This window comes from Chaetura pelagica, unplaced genomic scaffold, assembly GCF_000747805.2.
Source record: "Chaetura pelagica isolate M959 unplaced genomic scaffold, ChaPel_1.0 scaffold12, whole genome shotgun sequence".
In the NCBI taxonomy this organism is placed as follows: Eukaryota; Metazoa; Chordata; class Aves; order Apodiformes; family Apodidae; genus Chaetura; species Chaetura pelagica.
In genome coordinates, this window is record NW_009952801.1 from 419,565 (window position 1) to 438,555 (window position 18,991).

The following is an 18,991-nucleotide window of genomic DNA, read 5'->3' on the forward strand; positions in this document are numbered from 1 at the left end:
TTTTTTACTTCAGATTTCTTTTGAAATCTTCAACTTTCAATCTTACCTGCATTACACCAATTGTTTTCTTTTGACCTCAGTTGAGTTCAGTGAATTTACAACAGCATACAACTGAGGTAGCTCAGTGGTAATTCAGGTAATTCTGTGTGTCAAAACCAGCCTTAAAGTTTGTAGTCACATCCCTCAGTGTCACTGTAGAAGAGTCTACATTGCATGTACCTGAAAAGGGAGCTTGGAATTTAATAGCTAACACTTTCTTCAGTTGAGAAATTACTCTTTCAGGTGTGCTTTGAGAAATTGCAGAGCTAAATGAAAAGGGTTTATTTCTGTGTATCTAAAAGACTGGATCTAGTCTGAAGGTGTTCAACATGCTGCTGCAATTTGAGAAACATTTCTATTTACTGCTAAGAAACAAAGCACAATTTAAGGTACTAAGTTTTCTTTAGAAATAAGCTTTACCAATACATTTACTCCCTCCTAGGGTCTTCATGGTGAATTCGGTCTCCCTGGTCCTGCTGGCCCAAGAGTGAGTAACTCATTTGAAATCTAATTAGACTGTCTTAATAATGTGTTCAATAACAGTAGTAACTATACACATTTCCAAGTTTCACAAGAGAAAAGGATCTATAAGTTACAGAATACTACATATTGCAACAGACTCCCAGGAGCGGAAGAGAACTTTCTCTGCTCCTTGCATGTGTCATGATACGTGGTTATATAACCCAATAGATGCCAGTGTTTATAAACTTCTGGATAAGCAATATGAATAGTACCCAAATAATGATGTTCTGATGAGCTCATCTAATTATTATATTTTAATTAATGAAGCTTACAATGAGAGTGTGGATGACAAAAGACTGACCATATAATGTTGCACTGAAGCTTGGTGCACCTGAAAATTTCCATCTCCAGTGCCTGTGTGCAGACCTTCTTACCCTGGCCAGATCAGCCACACCATCCATTGCTTGCCAGCTCCTACCTCCCCTGTAATGTCTTTGTGAACAAACAATGGGCTAAATCCAGAGAATGGAGTAGTCATTAGAAGATACTGCCCCCTACTTCATTTTATTCCTGCACTGTGAGGAAATTTCTGTAGAGACCTTTGTGTGAAGGTCCATTTATGCAGACCAATGAGCAGCTTATAAAATGCTCAATTAATTATCTGCTTTCCAAATCCCCCTATAAAGAGAGTTGATATTTAAATTACTTGTACTGCTTCCTCTTTTTTTCTGACTTCTGGACTGTGTTTGCATGACAAATATTCCTATCCACTCTTGTCAGTTATGTCCATGTGTTTATACAGTACTTTTCCTCCCCCTATTTAGGCTCTCTGAGGCTGTATTGGTAACCATGCCCTCTTTAAACTTCCATTTTGCTGATCTATCCAAACAACATCCTAAAAATACCTCACTGCTTGTGCCTGATCACTTTTGCCTTTTTTTATGTCTTCATCATGTTGTTGGCTGTTGTCTATCTCCCTTCCTCTACTGTCATTTTGATCAGTTAAACCCCCAATTTACAGCACAAATACTCATTTTTGTTACCTAAATAAATGGCCTGGTACTTTTGCATTCTTGAATATTGTCCCACTTCTGCTGTGACATCCATCCAGCAGGTTATTCACTTCCTGTATAATATGCCAACCTTTCTTCCTGTTGGTAGGATCTCCCACCTTTGTGATATCTGCATATTTCATAAATATTTTTCTTCCGTTTCTGCCTCTCTCTCATAAAGAAAATATATGCAAAAAATATTAAAAGATACATTAATTGGGGAATATTGCTACACTGTAAGTTTGCCCTCTGCATCATTGGTGCCTTTCAGCAGTGTGGTACCTCTTTTTGAGTCAGTTTTCTGAACATTATAGTTCTCATTATAGACATGTAGACATCTCATTATACACATTATAGTTATCATTATAGTTCTCATAGAACATTATACTTCTCATTTGAATTCCCAGATTCTCCAAATCACCATTAAAAATCACCATTATGCCTAATCAGATTATTCACTGATGTCCAGATTGATCAGACTGAAATATTTTGAGATGCCTTTAGTAAAACTGATATTTCTACCTTTGATAGATATATTGTGCATTTAAGCCCAGCTTCTGACTACTTTCATGTCTCCAGATGACCTTTGTTTCAGAACTTATGCTTAAACCTGTTATAATGTACAGGTCACATTAGCATGCTTTAGCTGTCATCTTTGTTCTCCAATATTCACCAGGCATTTTCCACTGTAAAAATAATTGTTGGTAAATTACTATGGCTTTAGTTTAACTTGAATCCATTATCTGCCCTTAGATTGGTATCAGAATCTCCATTTGGCAATAGAAGGCAAGCAACTTAACAGAATGAACACAGTAGCCAAATCACATGTTCAAGAAGTACTTTGATTGTCAGCTGTTACCATGATGCAAGACTTTAGTACTTCACTTTGCTGTGTTTGTGTCAAAACTAGAGCCAATTCTCATTACCAGTTTAGATAATACCTGCACAATTCTAATATGGTTCTCAGTGATTCAGCTGTAAGTGCATCACATTGTCATTGCTACTATTAGTGCTTTTAAACAACTAAGCTACAGAACAATTCAAGTAAAACTCAAATAAAACTGTCTCCTGCAGGGTGAACGTGGTCCTCCTGGTGAAAGTGGTGCTGTTGGTCCTGCTGGTTCCCTTGGAAGCCGTGGTCCAGCTGGCCCACCAGGCCCTGATGGCAACAAGGTATGTCTTTTCCAGATGCCATTGCCTCACTATCAAATCCTGATGAGGACAATTCAAAACTTTCTTTTCTAAGAGCATAAGTGATTGCTGGTAGCAGCTAGTTACCTATACAGCATAGCCACTTGGTCATTTCTTCAAATGGTAAAGCCCCATCCTAGCTAGTCTGTACCAACATTAAAGATTTTTGTGTTTAGTACTTATAGATGACAGGAAGGGAACTCCAGCTTGGAATCGGCTTGAATATAGCTTGTCAGCTGAGTATACTATTATTCTGTATTAAGATAGGGTCTAAGATTTTTTACCAAAATTCTGCCAACTTCTATTTATACCCACCTCTACTTATGCACAGGAAGTTCTTGTGTCTAGTAAGCAATATTTTCCCCAAAACATTAGCACGCTAATGAACTGTCATCCACCAAAATAACATTGGCTTGGTGCTAGTATGTGTCTTAGTTTTCAAGATTTTTGTAGGTAGTCTTTCCACAAAAGTTTATTTTGGAATATGGGTCACCCTAAAAACTCACAGAATCAGTGTGTTCGAGTCTGGAATCTTCACTACCTGAAAGAGTAAAATAAGTACAACAGTTTAAGATGAAATACTCTTAGTTACACTATTTACAAGCAAGCAGAGTGATAGGTGAAGTAGTAATGGCAAAATTTTGTTCCAAATTGTGTGAATTATTTGACCTGTCTTACACGATACACTGTTTCTGATAGGGTGAGCCTGGCAACGTTGGTCCTGCTGGTGCTCCTGGTCCTGCTGGCTCTGGTGGAATCCCAGGAGAGAGAGGTGTCGCTGGTGTTCCAGGAGGCAAGGGTGAAAAGGTGAGGTGGATGGTTTAACCTGTTTTGTTATGGCATGCACAGGTTCGGGAGATGCTGGAATTTAATTGAAAAAAACCTGCAGGTTACCCCAATTCTGTTTTTATTTACTGCAAAACTGTTTTATGTGATTACTCATTGGTAGTCAATAAGCAGAGGTTTTGTTGGTCTAACAGACTGACAGTCTTTGCTCAGTCTTTGGAATTGGTTTAAGTCAGGTTGCAAGTCCTGTTGCTATCTCTGCTTTATCCATAAAATGACCGATGCAATTTATTTTTATCCTGTCATGTACATCTCAGTCTATATTCTCTTCCATCCATTATTTGAATTCTAAACAGATTTCTAGAACTGCTTTGTTTGTTTTGACTACAAAAATCTGTAGTCATTTGGCATAAATGGAGCTGTAAGGAAACGAAGATGAAAACTGCTTGCAACTTTCTATAAAACATTAGGTACTGACATTCAGATCAATGCAGAAAAGTAGGATGTATTAAAAAAAAATAAATAATAAAAATGTAACAGAGTACTGGTCTGATTTTTTTACCTTACTGGTGGCCTGGATATAACTCTTTCTTAAACAAAACCTATGGCATTTTATGTGACTACTCATATGACAATATTGTTTTTAACAGTTCTTTTCCTGCCTGAAACAGAAAGTATAACATGAATACCTGAAAAAAAATTTTACATATGGTTATTTCTTGATTGAAATAAATTTTTAGCAGGGATTTACATTCATATTTGGAATATACATCAACTTGGTTTTGAGTTTTTAATTCCATTCAAAATTCTTAATACCAGAGGGAAAATAAATAGGTTTCCCACTAAAGAGGCAGGCTCATAATTCTGGAAAGCAGGTCAGTCCCCCTTGTCTGCAAACTCTGACTTTTCAGGTCCGTACATACTCAGCAATAAAAATTAAATAATAATCAAAGGCCATTCCCCAAACAAACTAGCATGATAAACATCTCATATGATATGCAACAAGTGCATGGATACTCAGAAAACAGTTCAAGCCTTTTTGTCATAGAAACAACTGTATTCATTACCAATACCATGGTTTTTTTCCCCCTGTGTGTATTCTAGGGTCCCCCAGGTCTGAGAGGTGATACTGGTGCAACAGGAAGAGATGGTGCTCGTGTAAGTATCTTTTGGTTCTGCTTGAGTTTATCTTGCTACACATCAGAACTTAAGTGTCTAAAAAGGATGCTCAGGACTCACATTTCCCACTAAATTGCATTTCCTCTGATATCTGCTCACTTTTTATACAAGCAAGATTATTTTGTTGCCCCATGTTGAGGGATGTTTGAATATGGGGGGAGAGAGAAAAAAAAATATAACTTATCATGCACACCAGGAGAGAAATCGTAACAGTTGTTCAGTGTAACATTATCCTGTTTAACTTCATGGGTTCAGCCTGGACAGTTAACTCTGAAGGCACCCTGCAAACTCACACAAAATTATCATTCATTTGAGATTTTGGCTGCCTGTCCTAGAATTCATACTTTGGAAGGAAAATAACAGAATAGATTTTGTTTTATAAATTCATGTGTCCTTTAGATTGAAAACAGCTAGAAGAAAGTTACACACCTGTCTTCAGGAGGAAAAAGAAAAAATATTAAAAGTAGTCACTCCTGCCTACATTTTGTTAGAAATGACCTCTCTCTTGACCCACAGGGTCTCCCTGGTGCTATTGGTGCTCCTGGCCCTGCTGGTGGTGCTGGTGATCGGGTAAGTTTACTCTTGAATAAAAGTGTCTTTTTTGTGTTAACATTAACATTTAAGATGAGGAGTTCCATAAAAACCAATTCCATCTTTCTAGCGTGCACCAGTGCTGCAAGTTTTAGATTTGGGATGCAAGCTTTATTAGGACTGTAGAACCACTCAGTGCAGTTCACCATAGCACCCCAAACCTGGTGCTGTAATCCTAAAAGGTGTGGTGCAAAATCCTAAAAGGGCAGGGAAGGAATGCACGTCTACAAGGCAGTAGGTTATACGGGGAGAAGATTCCAATTTAGGCTTTGTTTGAATTCTTCCCAGTTGAGACTGATCTTCATCTTCTCCATCTTTGGATGAATCTTTATCTTCTTCATCTTTGATACAGTGGTGAACAACCACACATTAGCTCGGAATGATTCTTTATCCCATCCAAGTATTGTAAGAAGTTGTTAATACAGGGTGGGTCCAGTAACACCCTGTCTGTTGGAGACGTGAGGTGACCCGCTATGTGCAACTGTGCTGAGATCACCCTTGTTCTGACTGCAGTGAGCCCTTTTCCCACAGTGTCATAATGTTTTATGCCATCTGTTTTAGGGTGAAGGAGGTCCTGCTGGTCCTGCTGGTCCTGCTGGTGCCCGTGGTATCCCTGTAAGTAGCAACTCCTACAACTATTTTGGTGTCAAAGACTTGACATTCAGAAAAAATGCCCTTTTAAAGCCTATTCCAACCAGTCCTCTCTTCTTTGTCCTCTCTTTAGGGTGAACGTGGTGAGCCTGGTCCCGTAGGTCCTAGTGGATTTGCTGGTCCTCCTGTGAGTATTGTTTGCACTTGCCTTTTATTGATGCCATGTCATTCCTCTGTTTCACTTGCATGCTTTTCCAACTCCTTCTTCTGTGTGTTTTTCTGCCCATAGGGTGCAGCTGGTCAGCCTGGTGCTAAAGGAGAGCGTGGACCTAAAGGACCTAAAGGTGAAACTGGACCAACAGGTGCTATTGGCCCAATTGGTGCTTCTGGGCCACCAGTAAGTAAACTGTGTCTTTGTACAATAATGGTTCTTAACTGTGCTATGTAAGCAATACACTAGCCTAAAGGCCTTACATTTTGAAAGCGCAATTAAAAAAATAAATGAAACTTCAGAGTAGGCTGTGAGGAAAGTGATCATACTGGTTTTCACACATTATATAAGCTTTCTCAGTCTATGTATGTGGGCTCAGATGGTGAATCTGGAACTAAAATGAAGGGAAAAAAAAAATTCAACTTGCTCTGAAGATCAGTAAAATCAGTCTATCTTGAACCATTCAGAGGGTGATTGTGGGTAAATTCTGAGCTGAGGATTATGGTGTCTTCCCTTCAGAGACAGGATGTGCTGTTGCTGTCTGACTTTCAGACCCGGTCATCCAGAAGCATATGTGCACCCACTTGCACACAGGCTTTCCATGTGCTAAGATCTTTATAACCCAAAGGTATATACATCTTCACACGCATGCAGCCCATTACTGGGGAACTGGTTGAAATGATGCTCTGGTATTTCTCATACTGTTCAGCATTGCAAGATAACATGGCCTGGGGTTTGTACTGTATGCTTCTAATAGAGCAACACCAGGCCCTGGCACTCCATGGCTTTATTAGTCATATGGTGCAAACAGAGGACTTGCTGTTCTTTGCTTTACCATGTCTTTCATATTTTTACTTCCAGATTTACTGAGGTGCACATCACATTTGCAAGACAAATTAACTTGAATCATGAAGGCCTTAGGCAAAACTGCACAGTCCTTACAATACTGATTTAAAATGTCTGTGAGATTTTACTACACTGGTGTCAGGACAGGAATTGTGGTTCTGGGTCCAGTCCTCTTCCTGTTAAAGTAACAAATAAAATCACCCTTAAATCTTGTGAGGCTGAGCCCATATTCTAAATAGGGAACATTAACCATCTTTGATTCATCTGTTTTGTCAATCCTCATGCATAGGGTCCTGCTGGTGCTGCTGGTCCTGTTGGCCCTCGTGGTGATGCTGGTCCTCCTGTAAGTTCTCAGGCTGTTGGCACTGACATTGTTACTTTTGGTTAAGTCATTGTTTCCTTTAAATCAAATCTTCCTTTTCACTTTTATTTTTAGGGCATGACTGGTTTCCCTGGTGCTGCTGGAAGAGTTGGTCCTCCTGGCCCTGCTGTAAGTAACTAGTGAAGACGTTCTAATGGGAGGTAATTCAGAAGTTGCATTGGGAATAATCCTAATTTTTGTCACATGAACAAAATCCTACCTGCACTGGAATCACCTGATATCCTTATAGGGCTGGATGAGAAAAAAAAAAAAAAAGTCTTAACTGTGTAAAATCGCAGAGGGAAAGTTATGCATTTAGTTTGGGTTGTGTTTTTTTACGGTCTGTAAAACATCCCTCTGCATCTTGAGGTGCCCAACCACTTGTGAAAATCTGTTTCTTTTGCTTTTGTTCGCTGTAATTGCATAGCCATTGCTTACGAGTGGAATAAGAAGGCCACGTCCTATCTGAAAATGAATGTTAAGGCTATCTTCTGTCCACCCTTCCTAAAGTATCTGGAGTTCTAACCCCTGTCTCAGGTAGGGCAATCTCTCATGGTGTTTCAGAATGTGAACCCCTGCTCCTCTATTTTTCAACCAAAAATTTTAATTTCAAATTGACATGTAGTTTTCTTTTCAAAGGTGTTTCCAATCTTTACCAAAAAGCACTTTCTCTAGATACCTTACATTTAAATATATTGTAAGTCCCAGTATCCAAAGTAAATAATCCTGTTGAATTGGAAGAGTTTTTTTCTCATAGATTTTACAGTTGCAGTTAATGTCTCCAGAGCCAAATCAGTATTTTTCTTCCAATTTTTGCCACTTTCATTTGTACTGAGTAAAAGAATAAAATCTCTCAGTTGAATAATTCTGCTGATTCCAGCTATCCACTGCTAACAAAAGCAAAAGAAGTTACTGCTTCACAGCAACTGATGATAACCTCTTTATTGTAAAGCACAATAAAACTATGCTTATTTCTGTTCTCCCCAGTTAATGGGTCTGTATTGTAATGATATCATATTCATACTCATTCCTAGGGCATCAGTGGTCCCCCTGGTCCTCCTGGCCCAGCTGGCAAAGATGGTCCTAGAGGTCTACGTGGTGATGTTGGTCCAGTTGGCCGTACTGGTGAACCAGGTATTGCTGGCCCACCTGGCTTTGCTGGTGAGAAGGGTCCATCTGGAGAAGCTGGTGCTGCTGTAAGTTACTGAGTATCACATCTCATTTAAAGTATTTATTTTCACATAAATGTTATGGCTTCTAAGATACTTTTGGTATTGGTGAAGGGCTTTTCTCTTTTATCCACAAAAGTAGCAAAGCTTTTAAGTAGAAGTTTCACTGCAACTCAAGAAATTGTTTGTAGACATTTGTGAGAAACGCCATAAAAAGTGAACCTGATCTCTGGTCAGTTTTTTTCAGTCTTTTTTTTTTTTTTCTCATTATATTTCTCTGCAAGTAGCCCAAGTGAAAGCAACAAGGCTAACTTAACTGCAGAAAAAATCATTACTTGGTCTGAGAAAGTGAATCTCCTGCTCTGAAATGGAGCATCATGGGTAGAAAAAGGAGGAACATGTGAACATCCATTTAGAAGAGTCTCAATTCATTGCTGCATCAGAAACTAATTTGTGGGGAACGCAAGGCTTACGATGGCTTAGAATTATGCAGCTTGCATATCCAGAATTACTTTCTGAAGTCAGACACATTTCTGTCTTACAGAAGTATGTGCTTTTTTGAATTACCACTCATTTCTCAAAAATTTCTAGAAAATTATTCTGTGATCTGCAGAACTTGCAGAAGAATGAAATCTTCAGTATCATTGTCAGACATGTATGTTAAAGTTTTGCAAGTAACAATTGAAAATTTGCATTTTAATATTCAGTATAAAGCAATAGATTTTCCTAATTTTTATGTTCTAATTTTATTCCAGTTGTGGAAAACATAACTGAACTAGTAGGCCTGGCTGTAAATTAGGATAATAATTCAGGGTAATCTGTCAGGGTGATTACTTATGCCAAGTTTAGTGCAACAAATGCTCAAATTTCAAGGAATTGAAAAAGTCACTGAACACCCTTTACAATTCAGATGCTCAGAAGAGAGCATCTAAGAGAGTCTAAGGGTTGTTTAATTATTTCAGTTACCACCTAGAGTTCTTCTAAGACTGTCTCAGGATCAGCCTCAGATGATCGGTCTCTTTGCTATGGAATTCCCTTACACAGTCATCTTCTCTGTACTGAATACTCCAGTTTTCATGCATCACCCACTGTTATTGAGCAGGAAGGGATGAAAGCATGTGTACACTGTTCTTCAGAAACAGCATTTTTGCTGGAAAACAGTTGTGAGGGGACTATAACTGGCATTACATTCTTACAGACCTTTAGCTTTGGAGTTTTAAGTCCTACAGCTTGGTTACAACTTTTCTGTGCAGGAACTAGCACTGGCACACATGGAGATCTTTGGAAAGCAGTTGGTACTGTCGCAGAGCTAAACATATGAGAGATGTGCAGGGCCATAAAAATTTACTTTTTCTCTGTTAATATAAATAATATTCTTTTTATATCATAGGGTCCACCTGGTACCCCAGGTCCTCAGGGTATTCTTGGTGCCCCTGGTATCCTTGGTCTGCCTGGCTCTCGGGGAGAACGTGGTCTTCCTGGCATCTCTGGAGCATCAGTGAGTATATGACTAGTAAACTGCTTTAAACAGATAGGTGTAAAGAAAAAAGTTGAGGCACCTCTTCAGGGAAACAGGGAAAACAAGATGTAGATTCCGATGTTAGGTTATGGACCTGACAAGCTTAGGGCAGTGGAAGAAGAAACAAGACTTGTGTCTGCAGGTGGGCATGTTTTTGAATGGCATCAGAGGTTTCTGATAGAAGAGGTAGAAAATTTAGAATTAAGATAATATTTGGTAGTTTATTGTCTCCCGGATCTGTTTTGCTTCCAGAATTGATTACAGAGAAATGTTTCTCTTAGATATAGGCCAAAAGCTTTGTAAGACTGGTTTGTGTTGTATTATAATGTCACATTTTGTTACCACTGTTCCTGTATTAGGGTGAACCTGGTCCCCTGGGTGTTCATGGTCCTCCTGGTGCCCGTGGTCCCTCTGGTCCTGTGGGTTCTCCTGGTCCAAATGGTGCTCCTGGTGAAGCTGGTCGTGATGTAAGCTACATCTTATTTCCTCCTCAGGATTGTTTCTTTTTTTATTCTGAGCTGAAGACAAATCCACAGAAAAGGTGGATACAAATGGAGGTTGTTCTGCTAGCAAACTTGTACTTTCCAGTGTCTTCAGGGAAAATTACAGCAGAATTCAAATAGACAGGAATTCTCACCATCAGCTAGATGACAAATTCTTCAAGGCACAACTTGTGTCTAAAATACATCCTGAAGTCACTATCAGAATTAATTGCCAAGAAAGATGAGGTGGGAAAAAGATTGCTTTGTTGAAGCTGGGGAAAATAGTACATCCCAGAGGATAACCTTTTGACTATAGAGAAGAATCTATCAGGATGGCTTGTTATCAGCAAATATTCTTAAGCATGGTGTTGGATGCAATACACATACCTTTCAGGGAAATATAAAAATTGCAGCTACTTTTACTTGAGGGATACAGTGATTCGTAGTATTAAAGACAAAGTGGTTTTTAACTTAGTGCCTACTCAGAAGGCGTATGAATCACATACGCAAGATGTTGGAATAGAGTTACTGAACTTGAGCAACATTCAAATCTCTTTTGGAGTCCTAAAAAACAAATACACTCTAACATTGTAGCTGAGTTAGGTAATGTTTCCCAATATGCATTCCCTCACCATAAGACATAGAGTATGATGGAACAAATGCTGGTCTGTGTGGCAGGTACTGCTTGCTGAACTACAGAGATCAGAGCAGGTTAAGACACAATGAAGGACCCAAGTCTTGTGCAGAAGGGGGAATGTAGGAATACTGGAGTGGAACAAATTGCTCCCTCTAATGCCCTGCCTTATGGAGGATTACTTGGAGGACAGGACCCTGCTCCCAGTTCTTCATAGAGCAGGAAATAAACTTATCCGTCCAATTTAATCATCCAAGTTAGTAGTTCACCTTTAAGAAGGGTGTCCATACAGGGGCTGTACTTCACTTACACCTTAAGAACAGTTAAAGTGTTAACATGTTATCTTGTTTCCTGTAAGGATAACTATATAGAGCTTTCTTTGGGCCTTATCAGGGAAGCTTATTTGATAATGAGAAACATTGCTAATACAGGACTCCTGCAAGTCATTTATTGAATAGAAAATTTCTGGTATCTCAAAGAGATCAGAGAATAGTAATTTTATTTCATAATATTACAAAGAAATACATTTTCTGTTCCATGGGAATTTTCTGAATGAAAAAAGTTTTCAAATGTACACAGTGAAACAGTTGAAGTGAAATTAATATTCACAAAGAAAGACATTTAAACTTGTGAAGTACCACAGCAAAGCAATTTAGCTGTGACTTTTTTCACCACTGGCATTTTCTTCTAAAAAGGAGGTCCCAGTTTTACAAGAGTCCAAGCTAGATGAAGACCACCCTGACCTTTTTATTTAGAGAAATGCTGCAAAGCCCAGTAATTTTCTTCTATACTTAATTTGTAAAACAAAAAAAATTTGAAAAGACTCTCTTATTACTTTGAGAACATTAATATATTTAAGAGATTTGAAGGTGGTATCTATAAGGAAGAGTTTTTTATCTTCAAGATTTATGCTGTCCCATCTCAATGTCTTCTTATGGTCATTGGAAGCAATTAGACTGACACTGTTCCGTGTGAGATGAAGGCTGATGGAATTTAATGCTTTTTCATGGTATTTTCACAGGGTAATCCTGGAAATGATGGTCCTCCAGGCCGTGATGGTGCTCCTGGTTTCAAGGTAACTTCTTTTATTTCATAATAATGGAAGAAATATTCCAATATGTGTAAGTCAGTAGTAACACACTGTCTTTTTGCATTCCGTTGTTCCCAGGGTGAGCGTGGTGCTCCTGGTAACCCTGGTCCCAGTGGTGCTCTGGGTGCTCCTGGTCCTCATGGCCAAGTCGGTCCTTCTGGAAAGCCTGGAAACCGTGGTGAGCCTGTAAGTTGATGAAACCCCTTTTTTAAAAATTAAAACAGGACTAATATCTGTTCATCGTATATCTATACTACACATCAAACTGCTGCAGTATCTAGATCATTACTTTGTTTTCTGTGGAAGTGTGTTGAGCATGGAACCTGCATTAGCTATAACACACAGCAGTGACATATGTTTTCTGTTCCTGTTTCAGGGTCCTGCTGGTGCTGTCGGTCCTGCTGGTGCTTTTGGTCCAAGAGGTCTTGCTGTAAGTCTGATTTCTAAATACATTACCAAGTCGACGCAAGAAGAAAAAACATGTTTTATTAATAGGGACCCGTGGTTGTGACCAAAATACGGGCTCAAAGAGTAGTGTTTGGGGAGCTACAAATATTTATAGACCTAAAATCTCAATCAGCATTCTCTCTTATGGGAGCAATCCTCAAGCTTTTGGGATTGACTCTCTTTCTGGGTGTGTGAACAGGGTGCACTCTATATATGTATCTGTATATACATATATGCACACGTATATATCAGGGGCAACCTGATATGTATGGCATAATGTAGAATTCTTATGCTTCATTCTTGCTTTGACAGTAGTATATACCTGAAGCTTTCTATTTTATTCCTCTGACACCTGTATCCCTTCCTAGGGCCCACAAGGTCCACGTGGTGAGAAAGGTCTGCCTGGTGATAAGGGGCCTAGAGGTCTGCCTGGGCTGAAGGGACACAATGGATTGCAGGGACTTCCTGGTCTTGCTGTAAGTAAATGATTTTCAGTATTTTGAATATAAAGAATAATAAAAGGAAACTGGTTACTCTGGAGAGGAATTACATATACACAACCCAGCAGGTTAATACCATGCACTCCATTCTGCATCATCTTTCCAAAGCCATAAGATTCTCTTTAACACTCAGTGTTCTTCACATAAAATGCCAACTGTTGATATTGCCATTAATAGTTGGCTTTAAAACTGTGAGTACCACTGTTGCCCTGAAACTTGACAAGCATTTGGCTCTGCCTTTGTTTTATTATTGTTTCTTATTTTGGCTGGAAATTGTAAAGTCTTTGTATCACAAAGAAGTAGAAGTAACTTGTAGATTTGCTTCCCTATGAACTCTGGTGTCCCCTTTAGAAATTCTGGCTTCTATTTTAAAGCCTTCTCTGCAAATCTGAATAAAGACTTTTATAGGTTGTCCCCTTAAATACTTCATTAAGCTCCCTCTCCACCTTCCCCAAAGCAGGCGTTATATACTTCCACACTATTAATAAATGCCATTAGCCCTAGATTCCCATTCTCTGAGCCCAAATACACCTGCCAACTATAGCTCCCTCTCCAATCATGCTAATAAAAATGTGTGCCACTGTGTTTTTTTGTGACTATGTATGTCTCTTTCCCAACAGGGTCAACATGGTGATCAAGGTCCTCCTGGTAACAACGGCCCTGCTGGCCCAAGGGTATGTGAATTTAATAACATATTCAAATGACTCTCCCATCCCTTTTCTGCAATAAATATGTGCACTCTCATTTATATCATTGTAGTGTTTTCTACTGTTGTTAAACTGTTTGAGTTTCCTTTTAGGGTCCACCTGGTCCCTCTGGTCCTCCTGGTAAAGATGGTCGCAATGGTCTCCCTGGACCTATTGGTCCTGCTGGTGTGCGTGGCTCTCATGGTAGCCAAGGCCCTGCTGTGAGTATAACTTATTATTTTTTTAATTTAACACATCTATTTTGCAGTTACAAGAAAATACTTCAAAAGCCTAGCAGTTTAGGAAAATATGTGATTTTCTCTATTAACAACAACAGAAAGACTTCTAATATCTGCTGTTACTTAACATTAAACTTTTCCCTAATAGACCTAAACCTGAGGTCCTTACTTGTTCCTTATGGCCAGGCAGCCAATACACAAAGAAGATGTGATAGTCCTACCCTGCACATCTCCTACTGCTTGAGCCCATAGTAGTCACCCCAGGGCAGCTCAGACCTGAGGGTTCTAGGAGTTAAGTAGGACTATGCATGTGTGGAAGCATTTATTTGAGGGAACCATATGTATAACAGAAAGCTTCTTGTCTTTTCCTTTTGAAAAACTTTAGGGTCCCCCTGGTCCTCCTGGTCCCCCTGGCCCCCCTGGCCCCAATGGTGGTGGATATGAAGTTGGCTTTGATGCAGAATACTACCGGGCTGATCAGCCTTCTCTCAGACCCAAGGATTATGAAGTTGATGCTACTCTGAAAACACTGAACAACCAAATTGAGACCCTGCTGACCCCAGAAGGCTCCAGAAAGAACCCAGCTCGCACCTGCCGTGACCTCAGACTGAGCCACCCAGAATGGAGCAGCGGTATGGTAGTGCCAGATATTTACCCTCTCTAGCTCTGGGAAGTACTTCCAGCTTGCTTATTTTCTTTGATTATTAGTTTCCTTGGCCACCCAGTGAAAATACTAAATGACCAGTGAAGAGGTTCTCTCTGCCTCCTCTGAAAATAGATACAAGGACATTCTGAAAAGCTCTTCATAGCTATTGTTGTGCAATTCTTGCAATAGTTTTAAAAAATAATACAAAAACACTTAACCCTAGCCTTCAAATACAGTTTATTACACATTAAAAATCTAAAATATTAATTTATATCACATTTATCACCTTAATATTGTACCTAGTTGTGATACTTATAACCTCTCTGAGTTCCTATATTGAACAAGCAAATATAAACTGAATGCAGATCTTGGTCTGAGTGAACTATTGTTCACATTTCTTTCCTCAATGGCAGGCTTCTACTGGATTGATCCTAACCAAGGCTGCTCTGCAGATGCCATTAAAGTATACTGTAACTTTGCCACTGGTGAGACTTGCATCCATGCCAACCCTGCCAGTATTCCCACTAAGAACTGGTATGTCAACAAGAACGCCAAGGACAGGAAGTACGTCTGGTTTGGTGAAACTATCAATGGTGGCACCCAGGTAAGTGATGTATGGCAGGATGATTGTTTCCTGCAGTGCTGTCTTGAGAGTTCCCAATTCACTGACTCTCAGCAAGCAAACACATAAATTAAACTCTTAGAGGAGAAGTATGAAAATGGGAACTACCTTTTATCTAAAAGGGACAGAGGTCCAGTTCTAGGTTGGATCACAATTTGCTAAAATGATTCTTCAGTATTTTTCTCATTTTTCTTGATGTCTGCAAATAATCAATTCAGCATGACTAATGGCTACTGCCAAAGGAGGTCTGGACTGGAATATGGTCCATTAGTATAAAGACAATCCAGAAAATGTCTGAAAAAATAGGAAAAATATTTATTATTTTTTTTAACTGAGGGGTTTTTTTTACATATGATGTTATTCCTGGAAAGATCTTTATATTACACATCACAGAGGCTTAGTTTATGCCACTGTAACATCCAGAATTGCCAGTGTCAGTAAAAACAAGAAATACATCTGCTTGCATGCTAGACACCGTACCAGCCAATTGCAAATAAATCTGTTTTGTTCAGCTAATGAGGTCTAATTACATAATCCTTAAATTAAATTGAGTTGATCTTATGATGAAATCACAGTGTCCAAGATGTTTAAGAAGATAAGATTGATCACACAAGGGTCCAGGGTAGTCTGGTCCTGTTTCTTGAAGTGGCTAAAAGTAGATTCTGTACAAGAATAGAAGAATGAAGTAAACATTTGGAATATCCATAGACACTATTCTATCTATTAGATTAAAAATAAAATAGTTATCCAGGGTTTTCTTGAGACAGGCATTGTTTCTGTGTATCTCTGGAACTTGTTCTTGAACTTGTCTGATCTTGGTTTTGAATCCATATAAACTGTTAACATCCTATCTTGGAACAGACTTCTACAATTTAGCTGCATCCACTCATGTCTCATTTTCACCCTCCCTCCTACTAGTTTTATTTGATGCTTTTTATTTGCAACAGGTAAGTGATTGCAGACATCTGTGATTTCTTTTTTAAATGCTCCTAGAGCAAATATCACATACTTCCATCACAAACATCCACCTTTCCCCAGCAACAGAACTGACTGGGTTCCTTTGCTTTTCAGTTTGAATACAATGATGAAGGAGTGACCTCAAAGGATATGGCCACCCAACTTGCCTTCATGCGTCTGCTGGCCAACCATGCCTCCCAGAACATCACCTACCACTGCAAGAACAGCATTGCCTACATGGATGAGGAAACTGGCAACCTTAAAAAGGCTGTTATACTGCAGGGATCCAATGATGTTGAACTACGAGCTGAAGGCAACAGCAGATTCACTTTCAGTGTCCTTGTGGATGGCTGCTCTGTAAGTAACACAGAAACCATGGGCATCATGACTGCCCATGCTTAAACACATGATAAGGGACAGAGTTGGGCTTTGATTTAGAATTAGATTAGCGGTCAGACCGCAAAAATTTTATGCAGTGAAGAAAAATATCCTACAAAACTAACTCTGCTAGACCTGTAACAAATGGGAAAGCCTAGAGTACAAACAAAGCCTACCTTGTGCTGTGCAACATGGCAAAAAGCAAAAAAAAAAGCTTTTCAGAGGAACCAGACCCTAATTCTTTGTAAGCTGAAGACTTATGAGAAAATCCTGCAGAAGCTGTAGAAGGGGCAGGATTTTTAACTCCTGAAAAACTCAGACAGGCTTCTCTAGGGACTTAACGTCAGTGTAAATAATATGGTAGTTTATGTAAAGCACCCGACTTTAGGAGATTAAAGTAAATGTTATCTCTGTATTAGAGATCTAAATAGTTGCATATCTGATAGTTGGGTTTCTGATTTGTAAACAATGGCAGCAAAATTCTTATAAAATTCTTTCAGAAATTACCCATTCAGGTGAAACAATTCTCAGTGCTATGAACAATGGAATAACAATTGCAATGGATTTTCTCTTGCAGAAAAAGAACAACCAGTGGGGCAAAACAATCATTGAGTACAGAACAAATAAACCATCTCGCTTGCCCATCCTTGACATTGCAACTTTGGATATTGGCGGCGCTGACCAAGAATTCGGTTTGGACATTGGCCCAGTCTGTTTCAAATGAATGAACTAAAATTAACTTAAAGCCTCTCCCAAATTATTCTCTTGTCATTTCTTTTTATAAATGAAAGCTGACTCCTTCCATTTCTTCTGTTCATCTACGTGCTTAAACTCTGGGCAAAAGAGAAGGAGAAGAATTGATTGGAGCATTGTGCAATGAAATTTAATACAGCCCCAAAAGGACTTGGAAGTCTTTCAAGATTTAACACCTTGCTTTGGGAAATGTCAACCTTTGTAAAGAAAAAAACCAAACAAAAACAAAATAAAAAATCATGAAAGTTTGCACCACTTGTGGCCTTTGAATATCTTCCACAGAGGAAGTTTAAAACCGTGACTTCCAAAGGTTTAAACTACCTCATACACTAAATAAGCGTGTTCCACATCTTTTGTAGGTACTTCTCCATACGATCTGAGGTACTTCCAGTTCCACTCAAAATACAGTGGTACTAATTGCATTATTACAGAGTATCTTTCCAATACTTGAACTTCGATGGTGCTAGCAGCATTTAAGGTATCACTTTGCTGTTTCTTTGAAGTCTGTCTCAAAACTTGGAATGTCCTTTCTCACCCGCAGCTTAAGCATGTGGATCATTTTTTCCCTGTTTTTGTCCTTTTCCTCCAAAATCAGGTGCTCCTGCTTTCAAATCTCATTTCCATCTTCTACAATGGGTAAAAAAAAAAAAATCATTTCTCAAAAAAAAAGAAAATGTATTTTGTATATGTGAGATGTTTAAATAAATTGTGAAAAAAATAAATAAAGCATGTCCAGTGTTCCAAAAGAAACTATTTAATGAGTTAAGTTACTTGCTTAGAGGCACTGGCAGATACTCATACCCAGAATTCACAATATGTTTGCATTGCTGCAACTATCTTAGCCCATTGCTGTAAAACGTTTGCTTAGAGCATTCCAAGTCTGCCTACAAGTGTCTTATAGGTGTGACTGGCTATTCAACTCTTCATCATTTCAACGTCACCTTTTGAAAAGCCAAGAAACTCAGTAACTCCATGCAGATAGTACGAGAAGTTCAAAAGCAGAAATAATTAATTCCTCTTTTCCAAATGCTAAGCAGGATTAACGGCCAAAAGAAAGAAAATGAGGTTTCTGTCTTACACTTGAAGAGAGCAAGCTCCTTGGTGTTAAGAGAGCTGTGCTGGCTGATGCTGTGCCAGAATTGGCAGAACCGCGTTGTCTGCTTTGAAATGATGTGCAGAAGTCCATGAGAGGAATCTCTAACATTAGCTGTTTTATGAAGATCAGGGTTTGTTAGACCCTTATAGTTAATTCAGCTCTGTATGAGACACAGAACTATCTGCTTTTGCTAACCTTAATCATTTACTATCACAAAAACACCATGAGAAGCAAAGATTGATCTTATCTGAGGCTTTTTAAGTCTGCTATCATACAGTGCTTTTCTGAAAGCCCTAAATTAACTGCAATTTCAACAGCCGTGGATTTGGTTTTGGGAAGGTGCTTGGAAGAACACATGAAGGACCATGAGGACAACCACAAAAGCAGGTAAGAGGAAAGGTGAGACAGGCTCGGGCAGCAGGAACCCCCCAGGGGAAGCAAGAATAAAAAAACCAGAAGGGGCC

General features: G+C 39.0%; 1 protein-coding gene across 1 annotated transcript in view; it reads left to right on the forward strand.

Moving 5' to 3' along the window:
- The window catches only part of COL1A2 (collagen, type I, alpha 2), a 40,184-nt gene extending 22,007 nt beyond the window's left edge, over positions 1–18,177 (forward strand). Inside the window, exons 30-52 of the mRNA XM_009994908.1 lie at positions 482–526; positions 2,628–2,726; positions 3,444–3,551; positions 4,635–4,688; positions 5,226–5,279; positions 5,862–5,915; positions 6,025–6,078; positions 6,181–6,288; positions 7,238–7,291; positions 7,385–7,438; positions 8,344–8,505; positions 9,869–9,976; positions 10,357–10,464; positions 12,135–12,188; positions 12,282–12,389; positions 12,580–12,633; positions 13,019–13,126; positions 13,771–13,824; positions 13,950–14,057; positions 14,461–14,707; positions 15,135–15,325; positions 16,415–16,657; positions 17,256–18,177. Of these exons, the coding sequence (XP_009993210.1) occupies positions 482–526; positions 2,628–2,726; positions 3,444–3,551; positions 4,635–4,688; positions 5,226–5,279; positions 5,862–5,915; positions 6,025–6,078; positions 6,181–6,288; positions 7,238–7,291; positions 7,385–7,438; positions 8,344–8,505; positions 9,869–9,976; positions 10,357–10,464; positions 12,135–12,188; positions 12,282–12,389; positions 12,580–12,633; positions 13,019–13,126; positions 13,771–13,824; positions 13,950–14,057; positions 14,461–14,707; positions 15,135–15,325; positions 16,415–16,657; positions 17,256–17,402 (2,376 nt within the window). The 3' untranslated portion in view covers positions 17,403–18,177. The remainder of the gene's footprint in view (positions 1–481; positions 527–2,627; positions 2,727–3,443; positions 3,552–4,634; positions 4,689–5,225; positions 5,280–5,861; positions 5,916–6,024; positions 6,079–6,180; positions 6,289–7,237; positions 7,292–7,384; positions 7,439–8,343; positions 8,506–9,868; positions 9,977–10,356; positions 10,465–12,134; positions 12,189–12,281; positions 12,390–12,579; positions 12,634–13,018; positions 13,127–13,770; positions 13,825–13,949; positions 14,058–14,460; positions 14,708–15,134; positions 15,326–16,414; positions 16,658–17,255) is intronic.
- The last annotated feature ends 814 nt before the right edge of the window (positions 18,178–18,991 follow it).